The 15,383-nt window shown below is 39.8% G+C and overlaps 1 protein-coding gene across 10 annotated transcripts in view; it reads right to left on the bottom strand.

Annotated features, from left to right (window-relative positions):
• The window catches only part of THOC2 (THO complex subunit 2), a 136,025-nt gene that overhangs the window by 100,505 nt on the left and 20,137 nt on the right, over positions 1-15,383 (bottom strand). For all 10 annotated transcript variants that reach the window (XR_013813197.1, XR_013813198.1, XM_079764753.1 and 7 more), the window contains exon 3: positions 3,089-3,180. Coding sequence is in view for 8 of the 10 variants with exons in the window: in XM_079764753.1 (XP_079620879.1) it covers positions 3,089-3,180 (92 nt within the window). In the remaining 2 variants the exon portion in view is untranslated. The remainder of the gene's footprint in view (positions 1-3,088; positions 3,181-15,383) is intronic.

Raw genomic sequence — 15,383 nt, 5'->3', positions numbered from 1 at the left:
GACACCAACAGCAATCAAGGTTCAACTACAAGACTGTGCACATAGCCCACACAGAGGTACACCTAGAGTGCCCAGCTCAGGTGACTGGGGAGGCTGAGCCACTGAGCCCTACAGGATACCTACTACACAAGGCCACTCTACCAATTCCAGGAGACATAACAACTCTACCTAATACATAGAAACAAACACAGGGAATCAACCAAAATGCTGAGACAAAGAAACATGTCACAAATGAAAGAAATGGAAACAAGCAAACTACTAGATACAGAGTTCAAAACCATGGTTATAAGGTTACTCAAAGATCTTCATGAGACCTTCAAGGGACTTAGTGAAAATTTCAAGGATCCTAGTGAGAATGTCAAAGACATGAAAAAGGACCAGTCAGAAATTAAGCATACACTAACTGAAATAAAGAATAATTTACAGGGTTTTAACAGTAGATGATTCTGAGAATCAAATCCAAAAATATGAAGATAGTGTAAGGAGCCTCTGGGACAACTTCAAGCGTACCAACATCAGAATTATGGGGGTGCCAGAAGAAGAGAGAGAGCAAGATATTGAAAACCTATTTGAAGAAATAATGACAGAAAACTTCCCCCACCTGGTGAAAGAAATAGACTTACAAGTCCAAAAAGCACAGAATCCCAAATAAGAGGAACCCAAAGAGGCCCACACCAAGACACATCATAATTAAAATACCAAGGATTAAAAACAAAGAGAGAATCTTAAACACAGCAAGAGAAAAGCAGTTAGATACCTACAAGGGAGTGCTCATTCGATGGACAGCTGATTTCTCAACAGAAACTTTGCAGGCCAGAATGGAGTGGCAAGAAATATTCACAGTGATGAACAGCAAGGACCTACAACCATGATTACTCTACCCAGCAAAGCTATCATTTAGAATTGAAGGTCAGATAAAGAGCTTCATAAACAAGAAAAAGCTAAAGGAATTCATCACCACCAAACCAGTATTATATGAAATGTTGAAGGGTATTCTTTCAGAAGTGGAAGAAGAAGAAAAAGATAAAAAATATGAACAATAAAGTGGCAATAAATACATACCTATCAACAATTGAATTTAAAAATCAAGATAAATGAACAAGAAACCTAATGAACAAAATAAACTGGTGAATAAAATAGAATCAGAGGCATGGAAACATGGAACACACTGACAAATCTCAGAGGAAAGTGAGGAGGGGGGAGGGAAGAGATTAACCAAAGATCTTACCTATGGACACAGAAAATAGGGTGGAGAAGGTCTGGAGAGGGACAGGGCAGGAACTGGGTGGAGGGGTGGCAATGGGGGGGGAAGGGAAGGGGAATATCTGTAATACTCTCAACAATCAAGACTTAAAAAGCTAAAAAAACAAAAACAAAAAAAAGAAAACCTATCCCCGGAAAAGCACCAAAAAAAAAAAAAAATCATATAAAGGAGATTACCTATCCTAATAGAAAGAGACTAGAAGCTTAAGGCAGCACAAGGGAAATTTGCACTAATATCAAAAAGCCCCAAGTCCTATCTCAATAATGCTTATTATTACAGGTGTTCTCAACTGGACATATGATTTTATTTATATAAGTTTAAAATCCAGCCTAGCAGAATAATACATTACTTGTAAAAATTCAAACTGAACTACTGGTTTACAATAAACACCCTAACACCCTTACAATTTCAGAGCTCATCTTTCAATTCAAATATCAAACCACCATGAAAAGCATATAGTCTGAATCTAACTTAAATCCTTTCCTATATAATAAAAGCCTAATATGCTACGGGTCCTGCCGTTCATTCAACCGTTCGACCAGTCGCTATGACGTGCACTGATCACCAGGGGACAGACACTCCGACAAGTAGGTTAGCTTGCTGTTGGGGTCCGGCCAATCAGGATTGGGCAAGATGGGCCGGACATGCCCTGGAGCCCTCCCGTGGTCCCTCCCTGGCCCCGATGGTGCACCGGTGGGGTCCCTCAGCCTGGCATGCACCCTCTCACAATCCAGGACCCCTCGGGGAATGTCAGAGAGCCGGTTTCAGCCCGATCCCTGCAGGCCAGGCCATGGGGCCCCACCGATGCAAGAATCCATGCACTGGGCCTCTAGTTCTCTAAGAAACAGCCTGGCCAGTGTGGCTCAGTGGTTGAGTGTTGACCTATGAACCAGGAGGTCATGGTCTGATTCCCAGTCACGGCATATGTCCAGGTTGCGGGCCTCATCCCCAATGCGGGGTGTGCAGGAGGCAGCCAATCAATGATTCTCTCTCATCATTGATGTTTCTATCTCTCTCTCTCCCTCCCCCTTCCTCTCTGAAACCAATAATATATATTTTTTAAAATTCTCCAATAAATAAGTGTAACAGAAGCCCAGCCAGTGTGGCTCAGTGGTTGAACATAGACCCATAAACCACGAGGTCATGGTGTGATCCTGGTCAGGGCACATTTCTGGGTTGTGGGCTAGAACCCCCGTAGGGGGTATGCAGAAGGCAGCAGATCAATGATTCTCTCTCATTATTGATGTTTCTGTCTCTCCTTCACTCTCCCTTCCTCTCTCTGAAATCAATAAAAACATATTTTTAAAAAAGAGTAAAACAGAATAAGCCCATAAAGTTTAGGAAAAAATCTAGTTAACATATTCTAAAACCAGCAAACACATTAAAATTGGCATCAAGTGAACATTAGAACTATGCAGCCTCAATTTAAAATAATTAAATTCTCAATTTAAAAACATAATTTCTAAACATAACCACAAACAAAAGAAAATACTTTGATATGCTATATTGGGAGGAAAATATTCTGGACAAATTATTTTTTATAGTACCCTTTTAAATTAACTATATCTTGATTTCATTACAATGCAGGCTTTTTTTATTTTTTTTGCCCATCCAACTTACATAATATTTATTGCTTTACTCACAACCACACAAAAATATTAAAATATCTTTGTCTACCAACAATGACTTACCAACATTACCTTAAAACATTTCATTTTGGATAAATGAAATGCAAATTATACACTTCAAAGATGTTTGTATCAAATGCAAAAGAAATAGGTAACAATTATTACATTTTTTAAAAAGCATATAATACATACTTACACTAATGTCATTAAAAACATTAGATGCCTGTTCATGCTTTAGGTTCCCTTTAATGACATGGTATGATAATTCATAAAGAACTTGCTGGAAATCTGTTGAACATAAAAGAAAAAATGTAAGTACACAGTCTCTTGAACATGAAAAGCAGAATCTCTGGGGAAGACCTATATATTACCTACTTTTCAGATATATCATAAACATCAACAATAAGAAAAAGTATACTTCTAATGCTTTAGCATATTTTTTCCTTTTATTTTCACAAAAACACAATACTAAAAGACTAGGAAAAAGTTAATGTTAGCTGAACTACTATAACATAATTACTGCTGGAGAATTTCCTTCCAATCTTTTTCTATATGTCTATATATTTTACATATTTGCATTTATAGCGCTCATCATTTGGTATTCTGATATCCCCCCACTTTTAACAGCATTTTCTCGGGGAGAAACTAAGATGGCAGCATAGGTTAACACCTGAACTTGCTGCCATGCACAACCACTTCAAAACTACAACTAGCCGAAACCGGTTTGGCTCAATGGATAGAGCGTCGGTCTGCGGACTGGAGGGTCCCAGGTTCGATTCCGGTCAAGGGCATGTACATTGGCTGCGGGCACATCCCTGGTGGGGGATGTGCAGGAGGCAGCTGGTCGATGATTCTCTCTCGTCGATGTTTCTAGCTCTCTATCCCTCTCCCTTCCTCTCTGTAAAAAATCAATAAAATATATTTAAAAAAAAAAAAAACTACAACTAAAAGACAAAATGGACATCATCCAGAACCACAGTAATGCTGGCTAAATGGAAATTCTACAACTAGAAGGGGGGAAAAAAAGCACACTGAGACTCAGAGGAGCTGCAGAAGTAAAGTCCAGAGGTACGGAGGCGCGCGCGGAGAGGGCTGGCAACTGAGGACACAGCTGACTTTTTCAATCCGCAGGGAGACACAAGCTCCTGACTGCTCTGAACTCCAGTTCCGGGCAAGACTATGGGTACCCAGACTCATACGGGGAGAAACTGGACAGTCTGGCAGCGGGCGGAACTCGAGGGCGGCTTTCTCTCAGAGGTGCTTGCAGCGACTACCAAGGGACACTGAGACCCAGGGGCCTCTTAGGGCAGGGCTGACAGGAAGCCATTGCTGTTTGCTCCGCCCTGAGACTCCACCACAACCAAGCTGAGTGCAGAAGCTTTTGCATATGAATGGCCTGGTCCTTTGAAATCTAAACTTACCTAACAAACTGAAGCTGAGTCAGAAAGACCCAGAATATCCAAAAGAAGGCCTAAGCCACACAGCAGCTTGCATTGCTTCACAGCTGGGCCTCATCTGGGCACCTCCAAACCCCAAACAAAGAAGAGGAATCTGCAAATCCCTCCTTAGCTCCTGCTGGGTGGCCTCAGGCAGAGGCTAAATTAGCACCTCCTTGGAGATGCAAGAGCCAGTGTACCCAGGGGTCAGAGTAGGACCATCCAGATTACAACTCCTCAGATCCATAAGGGACACACTCAGGGGGCCGACCCATTGAGCACCAAAGCCCCACTGAAGCAAGTCTTACCCCATAAGGGTGTCTCCAGCACAGGAGGTCTCCCATCGTAGACACAGCTGATCCTCACAACCAATTGGCCTGGAGGTCAATTCCTCCCGGTGATACCAACTACAATCAAGGCTTACCTACAAAAATACTGTGCATACAGCCCACAAAGAGGTGCACCAAGAGTGTCCACCTCAGGTACCTGGGAGACTGAGCCACTGGGCCCTATAGGACACCTAGCACACAAAGCCACTCTTTTTTTTCTTTAATATATTTTATTGTTTTTTTACAGAGAGGAAGGGAGAGGGATAGTTAGAAACATTGATGAGAGAGAAACATCAATCAGCTGCCTCCTGCACACTCCCCACTGGGGATGTGCCCGCAACCAAGGTACATGCCCTTGACCGGAATCGAACCTGGGACCTTTCAGTCTGCAGGCCGACGCTCTATCCACCAAGCCAAACCGGTTAGGGCACACAAAGCCACTATTATCAACTCAGGGAAGCAGCCAAAATGCAGAGACAAAGAAACAGGTCACAAATGAAAGAAATGGAGAAAAGAAAACTACTGGATATAGAGTTCAAAACCATGGTTATAATGTTTTTCAAGAATTTTCTAGAAAAGGCTGATAAATTTAGTGAGACCCTCGAGGATATGAAAAAGGACCAACTAGAAATTAAGCATACACTGACTGAAAATAATAATAATATACAGAGATCCAACAGCAGACTAAAGGATCGCAAGAATCAAGTCAAAGATTTGAAATACGAAGAAGCAAAAAACACCCAACAGGAAAAGCAAAAAGAAAACAAAATCCAAAAATATGAAGATAGTGTAAGGAACCTCTGGGACAACTTCAAGTGTACCAAAATCAGAATTATGGGGGTGCCAGAAGAATAGAGAGAGCAAGATACTGAAAACCTATTTGAAGAAATAATGACAGAAAACTTCCCCTACCTGGTGAAAGAAATAGACTTACAAGTCCAGGAAGCACAGAGAACCCCAAACAAAAGGAATCCAAAGAGGACCACACCAAGACACATCATAATTAAAATGCCAACAGCAAAAAACAAAGAGAGAACATTAAAAGCAGCAAGAGAAAAACAGATAGTTACCTACAAGGGAGCACCCCTACGACTATCAGCTGATTTCTCAGCAGAAACTATGCAGGCCAGAAGGGAGTGGCAAGAAATATTCAAAGTGATGAATAGCAAGAACCTACAACCAAGATTACTCTACCCAGCAAAGCTATCATTCAGAATTGAAGGTCAGATAAAGAGCTTCACAGATAAAAAAAAAAAAAGATAAAGAAGTTCATCACTGCGAAACCAGTATTATATGAAATGCTGAAAGGTATTCTTTAAGAAGAGGAAGAAGAAGAAAAAGGTAAAGATAAAAATTATGAACAACAAATACATATCTATTCACAAGTGAGTCTACAAATGAAGTGAAAAAAAATATGATGAACAGAATAATCTGGTTAATATAATAGAATCAGGGGTATAGAAAGGGAGTGGACTGACAATCCTCGAGGGGAAAGGGGTGTGGGGGGTGTGGGAAGAGACAGGACATAAATCATACACCTATGGATGAGGACAGTGGGGGGGTGAGAACCGGGTGGAGGGGAGCTATGGGGGGGGGGGGGGGAAGAGGAACAACTGTAATAATCTGAACAATAAAGATTTTAAAAATAAATAAATAAAAGCATTTTCTCATGCTACCAAAGCCTCTAAAATTTTTTTCAGAAAAAAAAGGAGAAAATGGTGGCAGAATAGAGACGTGTTCTGAGCCTTGTCCCAGAGCAGAAAGAAAGAACAGCTGAGGTTCGCACGGGGAGTGTTTGTTAGCAAGCTAAGGGACAGCTAAACTCCAGGAGAAGATGGGGGAGTGCTAGGCAGGGTTCCCCTGACCGGGCAGCACCCACTGCTGCTGGATCCCCTCCCGGAGCTGCGGGCTCAGAGGGGGAAACCTCGCCATCTTACAAGGGAAAGAGGATTTTATCGGAGGCCTGAAAACCCACAGCTGTGGCAACCACCGAACAGCTGCGAGCCCCTGAACACTGGTTCCCAATCGGCACAAACACGCGGATTCAAAGGAGCTCTTCACTCCACCACGGAAAGGTCAGATTTCGCCGGGGATAAGGTGAGGTTTCTCGTCCAGCGGTGGGAGAGAGAAACGCGCGAGCTGCTGGAGCTGGAGGACCAGGGAAGTCTGTGCCTAGAAAAATCCCTGGCTGTTGGGGCTGCCGTGATCCGTGAATGTGGAAGGCAGTCCTCAGAGCTGCTAACAGAAGGGATCTCTAAAAAGCAACCCATTTTAATCTGACCAGGAGGGTCAGACTAAGAATTTCAAAGGAGTGCAGGCTGCTTAGTCTTGCACACAGACCCACTGTCCGCACACTTGGGCTTTTTCCGATTCTGATTACTAAGCCCAATATATAGGAAAACCCAGGAGGGGATACCCTGAGAGACTGCAGGGGGAAGTGGTTTTTCTGGAACCTGGGGATCGGAACTGGGAGTGACCATCGGAGAGCCAGCTCTGAGGGCCACACCTCCACAAACCGGTATTGAGTGCCACAGGGGAAAAAAGCCTAGAGAGGCCCAGAAGTCAATCCAGAAACACTGCCACCCAGGGGCTGAATCACAAATTGTCTCTTGTGTAAGCAAAAATAAATACGAGAAATTAAGACACTGCCTGCTAAACCTTTTGCACTTGGATGTCAAGTGTGACTCGACACAGTTAGCATCGGTAGCTCTTTTTATAATCTTTGAATGTATCAATAATTTGAAATATAAAAAAATCCAAATAAATAAGTTTGTATGAAAAGAAACTCCAGTTTTTTATTCTACTGCCGCGCTTTGTAAAATCTGGGGTATTTAAAAAATTAAATCCCGAGTAGAATAAAGGAATCGAGAAAAAAGCGAGTGCAAAGGGTTAAATATCAGGACTGGCTTACAACACTGAGGCGCAGTGGAATGCAGGGAACTTCAATACTGTCCTGACTGGGAAACAGGCGTACCAAACAGAACAATAGAGGAAGTGAATGACCGTCACTACTGCACATTTTATTTCTCTTATTTTTTTTTTTCATTTTTTTCATCTTTTACTTAAGAAACTAAATTTTTTTCTTTTTTCCTCACTCGATTTTCACCTTTTTAATTATTACATTTTTATTTTCAATCAGCATTATTATTACTACTATTTTACCTTTTTTTATTTAAGTGTCATTTGATTTTCTCTTTGTTTCACTTTGGGATTAGTGTCCTACATTCTATTTGCATCTTTCCTTTAGCATCGTTTTACCCTATCTCAACGCTACCTTTATGCCATCACTCTCTTCCTAACCTCTTCCCTTTTGGTCTCCTGTTTATCTTAACCCTTTCCGGCTTTAGAGTTTCCCTATTCTTTCTGTTTACCCTCCACTAAAATTTCACCCTATTTATATATCTAATTTCCAATCCCCTGCTCCAATTCCACACACACCTCTCTACGCTATCTTAACTAAACAAAAAAAAAATTGTTTTTCTCTCTGTCCTTTTATTGTTGTTTGCTTGAATGTTCATTAGATCGAATTTTTATGCTTTTTTGTGAGATTGTTTTGCTTATTCTTTATTTGTTTGTTTTTTTTGTTAGCTTTGTTTTTGTTTGTTTTTTACTTCTGTTTTCCCTTGCCTCACTTGATATTAATTGGTGTTGTAGTTTGTATTAATCTCCAGGTTGTGTTGCTGGCATTTGCTGGGATTAGTGGTTGTTCTATTGGAGTTTACTGCCCATATATATAGTTTGTTCCACTTTTATCTCTTAGTCTCGTTCTTGTCTCTCTTACTTTTTTGTTCCTTTTCCCAAGTCCATTTTCACACTTTTTTTTGTTCTTTCTTTTTACTCTTCCTCTTCCTCTCCTACCCACTAATTTGTCTTTCTCTGGTGGTCACCTGTATTGTAGGTTATTAATATCGTGAATACAATTCGGTTCAGTGCCTTTTGTGTTGTACCTAGTTGTGTTGTATTTTGTGCCTTTAAATCAATGCAGGAGAGAGAGAACTACATAACCAGACATCCAGAGAAGAGAGACCATGGGGAGACAAAGAAACAGCCCACATAGGAAAGAAAAGCAGGCATCACCAAAAAAGTAAGGCAACGAATTATAGGCAAGCAACCTATCAGAGAAAGAATTCAGAGAAATGGTCATAAGGTGGCTGAAAAGAATGGAAGGCAAATTCGACAATATCAGTAAGAACCAAGAGGAAATGAAGAAGAACGAAGAAGAAATGAAAAATGACATTGTTGCTGTAAAGAACTCAATAGAAAGCATCAAGAGTAGACTAGAAGAAGCAGAGGAACGCATCAGTGAGCTAAAAGACAAGATGGAAAAAAATACCCAAGTAGAGCAGCTTCTAGAAAAAAAGAATTAGAAAGCAGGAGGAGAGCCTAAGGCAACATTGGGACAACACGAAACAAAACAACATCCGAACAATAGGGGTTCCAGAAGGAAAGGAAACTGAACAAGAAATAGTAAACCTGTTTGAAGAAATAATGACAGAAAACTTCCCTCATATAGGGAAGAAAAAACCCACACAGATCCAAGAAGCTCACAGAGTCCCAACCAAAATGAACCCCAAAAGACCGATGCCAAGGCACATTATAATTAAACTGGCAAACACCAACGACAAAGTAAGAATTTTAAAAGTGGCCAGAGAGAAACAGAAAGTTACATACAAAGGAACACCCATCAGACTAGCAACTGATTTCTCAACAAACTCAGCAGGCCAGAAGGGAATGGAATGAAATATACAAAGTCATGCAAAGGAAGGGTCTGAATCCAAGAATACTGTACCCAGCAAGGCTATCTATCAAAATTGAAAGTGAAATCAGGAGCTTCACAGACAAAAAAGGACTAAGGGAATTTATCACCACAAAACCAGCAATGCAAGAAATCCTAAAGGGTCTGCTGAAAAAAAAAAAAAAAGAAAAGAAATAGGAAGCGAAGAAGGAACGCAGGGGTATAGAATAAAAATGGCAACAAATAATTACCTATCAATAATAACTTTAACCCTTTGCAATCGCTTGCTTTTTTCTCGATTCCTTTATTCTAATGCTAACCGTGTCGAGTCACACTTGACATTCGAGTGCAAAAGGTTAAATGTAAATGAATTGAATGTCCCAATCAAAAGACATACGGTAACGGATTGGATGAGAAAACAAAACCCATATATCTGCTGTCTACAAGAAACCCACCTCAGAAAAAAAGACGCATACAGATTGAGAGTGAAGGGATGGAAAAAGGTTTTCCAGGCGAATGGAAATAAAAAAAAGCAGGGGTAGCAATACTTATATCTGACAAATTAGATCTCAAAATGAAGGACATAAAAGAGATAAGGAAGGCCACTTCCTTAATACTAAAATATTAAGGGAGCAATCATAATACCAAAGGTAGCAATCCAACAGAAGAAATTACTCTGGTAAACATATACGCACCAAATACAGGAGAACCCAAATACATAAGGAAACTCCTGGAGGATATCAAGGGTGAGATGGACAGGAATACAATCATAGTAGGAGACTTTAATACCCCACTATCACCACTGGACAAATCCTCTAAACAAAAAATCAGCAAAGAAACTTCAATCCTAGATGACTCACTAGACCAGATGGAATTAATCGACATCTTCAGAACATTTCACCCCAAAGCCACAGAATACACATTCTTCTCAAGTGCACATGGGTCATTTTCAAAGATAGACCATATGTTGGGACATAGGCAAAGTCTCTTCAAATTCAAGAAGATAGAAATTATATCAAGCATCTTCTCAGATCACAGTGGCATAAAACTGGAAATCAACTACAATAAAAACAATCCAAAAAGATCAAACACGTGGAGACTAAACAGCATGCTATTAAACAATGACTGGGTTACCAGAAAGATCAAAGAAGAAATACCAAACATTGTGGGAACAAATGACAACGAAAACACAACAACCCAAAATCTATGGGACACAGCAAAAGCAGTCTTGAGAAGGAAGTTCATAGCTCTAAAAGCCTACTGAAAAAAAAAAACAGAAACAATGGTAATAAATTACCTAACCCTACAACTCAAAGAGTTAGAGAGAGCAATAAGAAAAGCCCAGTGTAAGCATAAGGAAGGAAATAATAAAGATCAGAGCAGAGATAAACGACATAGAGACCAAAGAAACAATACAAATGATCAACAAAACCAAGAGCTGGTTCTTTGAAAAGATAAACAAGATTGATGAACCTCTAGCCAGGATCACCAAGAAGAAGAGAGAGGACCCAAATAAACAAAATCAGAAATAAAAGAGGTGAAATAACAACAGACTCCACCGAAATACAAAGGATTGTTACAAAATACTACGAACAACTCTATTCCAACAAACTGGACAACCTGGAGGAAATGGACATATACCTAAAAAAATATAACCTTCCAAAACTCAATCAGAAAGAATCTAAACAGCTCAACAGGGTAGGAACTATGGAAGAAATTGAAGCAGTCATCAAAAAGCTTCTGGCAAACAAAAGCCAGGGGCCAGACGGCTTCACAGGAGAGTTTTACCAAACATTCAAGGGAGAACTAAAACCTATCCTCCTCAGACTATTCCAAAAAATTCAAGAAGAAGGAACACTTCCAAGCTGCTTCTATGAAGCCAGCATCACCGTAATACCAAAACCAGATAAAGACAACATAATGAAAGAGAATTATAAACCAATATTCCTCATGAACATAGATGCCAAAATCCTCAACAAAATTCTAGCAAATCGGCTCTAGCAGTACATCAGAAAGATCATACACCATGACCAAGTAGGATTTATCCCAGGAATTCAAGGATGGTACAATATCCGCAAATCAATAACCGTGATACACCACATAAACAAAATGAGAGATAAAAATCACATAGTCCTATAAATTGATGCAAAAAAGCATTTGACAAAACCCAACACCCTTTCTTGATAAAAACTCTCAACAAGGTGGGAATAGAAGGATCATACACCTCAACATAATAAAAGCAATATAAGATAAAACCACAGCCAACATCATACTCAATGGGCAAAAACTAAAACCATTTCCCCTAACAACAAGAACAAGACAGGGATGCCCAATCTCACCACTCCTCTTTGACATAGTTCTGGAAGTATTAGCCATTGCAATTAGACAAGAAGAAGAAATAAAAGGCATCCAAATTGGAAAAGAAGAAGTAAAGCTGTCCTTATTTGCAGATGACATGATATTGTATATAAAAAACCCGAAAGACTCCATCAAAAAACTAATAGACTTAATAAATGAATTCGGCAATGTAGCAGGATACAAAATTAACGCCAAGAAATCTATGGCATTTCTATACACCAATAGTGAACTGACAGAAAGAGAGACTAAAAAAGCAATCCGATTTACCATCACACCAAAAAAATTAAAATACCAAGAAAAAAACTTAACAAAGGAGGTAAAAGACCTATACACGGAAAACTACAGGACACTGAAAAAAGATATAGAGGAAGATGTAAACAGATGGAAGAACATACCATGTTCATGGATTGGTAGAATCAACATCATTAAAATGTCCATACTACCCAAAGCAATCTACAGATTCAATGCACTCCCCATTAAAATACCAACAGCATATTTCACAGACCTAGAAAGAACTCTCCAAAAATTCATCTGGAATAAAAAAAGACCCCCAAATAGCCACAGCAATCCTGAGAAAGAAGAATAAAGTAGGAGGTATCTCAATACCAGATTTCAAGCTGTATTACAAACCACTGTTCTCAAAACAGCATGGTACTAGCACAAGAACAGACATATAGATCAATGGAACAGAATAGAGAATCCAGATATTAACCCAAACCATTATGCTCAATTAATATTTGACAAAGGAGGCATGAACATACAATGGAGTTAAGACAGTCTCTTCAATAAATGGTGTTGGGAAAATTGGACAGATACATGCAAAAAAATGAAACTAGATCACCAACTTACACCATACACAAAAATAAACTCAAAATGGATACAGGATTTAAACATAAGACGGGAAACCATAAAAATAGTAGAGGAAGCCACAGGCAGAGAAATCTCAGACATATGCCAAAAGAACTTCTTCACTGACACTGTCCCTAGGGCAATGGAAGCTAAAGAGAAAATTAACAAATGGGACTACATCAAAATGAAAAGCTTTTGCACAGCAAAAGAAACCAACAAAACAAGAAAGCCACTCTATGGGAGAACATATTTGCAAATGCTATCACTGATAAAGGTTTAATCTCCAACATCTACAGGCAGCTTATGCAACTTAATAAAAGGAAGATAAATGATCCAATTAAAAAATGGGCAATGGACCTAAATAGAATCTTTTCAAAAGAAGACAGAAGGAAGGCCAAGAGACACATGAAAACATGCTCAAAGTCACTACTTATCCAAGAGGTGCAAATCAAAACAACAATGCGGTACCATCTCACACCTGTTATAATGGCTATCATCAACAAATCAGCAAACGACAAGTGTTGGCGAAGATGCAGAGAAAAAGAAACACTCGTGCACTGCTGGTGGGAATGCAGACTGGTGCAGCCACTGTGGAAAACAGTATGGAGTTTCCTCAAAAAACTGAAAATGGAACTCCCATTTGACCCAGTAATCCCACTCCTAGGAATATATCCTAAGAAACTAGAAACACCAATCAGAAAGGATATATGCATCCCTATGTTCATAGCAGCACAATTTACAATAGCTAAGATTTGGAAACAGCCTAGGTGCCCATCAGCAGATGACTGGATCAGAAACCATGGTACATCTACACAATGGAATACTATGCTGCCATAAAAATGAAGGACTTCTTACCATTTACAGCAACCTGGATGGATTTGGAGAACATTATGCTAAGTGAAATAAGCCAGTCAATGAAAGAAAAATACCACATGATCTCACTCATTTATGGATAATAAAGAACATTATAAACTGATGAACAAAAAGATAGATACAGAGACAGTAAAGTATCAAACAGACTGTCAAATTACGGCGAGAAGGTTAGTGAGAGGTGGGGGAGATAAGAGAGCAACCGAAGGACTTGTATGCATGCATATAAGCATAACCAATGGATGCAAAACTCTGGGGGGTGAGGGCATGTATGGGAGTGGGGTGGGGGGGCAATGGTAAGATATGTACACATATAATACCTTAATTTAAAAAAAATTTTTTTTCAGTGACTTCACAGAATGCCAGCAATTGTATATAAAATAAATTAACCATTCCTCTCAGAAGCAAATTTCACAGATTTTTAAAAATATATTCAAATTATTCTCAATTCAATCTCAGGTTTGCAGTGACAACAGGTAAGGAACAGTATTAAATATAAAATTTAAAAATATGGATAAGTTTTATCCATATCCTACTATCAGAAATTTCTCCCCAAACCTAAATCTCTTTTTCCTATTTCCATCAGAATTCAAACTAAAATAATTGCATATGTACATACATACATAAAACAGCAGTTCTATGAGAACTGTCAACCATAAGAAGTCTCATTCACTAGTAATTAGCATAGCCCCCTTTCCTAAAGAAAAACATTTGGGGGGGAAGTGAATGGTCAAGTGAATACCTCCTCCTTCCAGCTATCATTTTTCTTGTGTCCCATATACTAAAAACTTTATTTCCTTCCTCTCATTAAAAGTAGGGAAACCAGGAGCTCTAAAAATATTAATGTAAAATAAAGTCAATTTATAACTCCTTTTGAAGGGAATCAAAAATCTTTTGAGGCAAAATTACAAGGAAAAAATCAAATATTTAGCCCTGGCCAGTTTGCCTCAGTGGTTAGAATGTCAGCCTGCACATCAAAGGGCCATGAGTTAGATTCCTGTCAAGGGCACATATGTCAGTTGCAGGCTAGATCCTCAGTCAGTTGCATGTGGGAGGCAACAAATCAACATCTCTTTCACATGGATGTTTCTCCCTCTCACTATCCTCCCCCTCTCTTCTACTCTATCTAAAAGCAATAGAAAGCCCTGACCGGTTTGGCTCAGTGGATGGAGCGTCAGCCTGCAGACTCAAGGGTCCCAGGTTCGATTCCAGTCAAGGGCATGTACCTTGGTTGCGGGCACATCCCCAGTAGGGGGTGTGCAGGAGGCAGCTGATCCATGTTTCTCTCTCATCGATGTTTCTAACTTTCTATCCCTCTCCCTTCCTCTCTGTAAAAAATCAATAAAATATATTTAAAAAGTACAATAAATAAATAAAAGCAATAGAAAAATATCCTCAGTCAAGGATTTTAAAAATGATTTTAAATCAAATATTTAAAAAACTTCTCCCTTGGTCTGACTACTAGTCACAAAAAAGGAATATAACAGAAATAAAAACTTTTATCAATCCCCCTTTAAACAATGAAAATACTATTTTACAATGAAATAAAACTGCACATTAAGTTATTTTTTAAAGAAATATAACCAGATTATCCCAATTCCTTGTGAAGACATATTTACTTTTTATTATATATATGCTAGCGTTCCCGTTGCAGGAAAAATCCTACAATAGGGTTTCCTGCTGCACTCTACCCCACCCTGCCTGTTCTCCTCCCTTGTCCCCCCCCCCTTTCTCCGCCAGCCCCCCTGCTTTTCTAACTTCTCCGCCAGCCGGCTCTCCTTCCTTCTCCCCTGGCCCTGCCTCCGCTCCTCCCTTCTCCCCCCCGGCCCGCCTTCTCTGCCAGCCCGCCTGCTTTTCCCTTCTCCCCCGGCCCCGCCTCCGCTCCTCCCTTCTCCCCCGCCCCGCCTTCTCCGC

This window comes from Cnephaeus nilssonii (genome assembly GCF_951640355.1).
Source record: "Cnephaeus nilssonii genome assembly, chromosome: X".
Classification (NCBI taxonomy): domain Eukaryota; kingdom Metazoa; phylum Chordata; class Mammalia; order Chiroptera; family Vespertilionidae; genus Cnephaeus; species Cnephaeus nilssonii.
The sequence above is the reverse complement of the archived record's forward strand: the minus strand, read 5'-3'. Positions and strand labels throughout refer to the sequence as shown.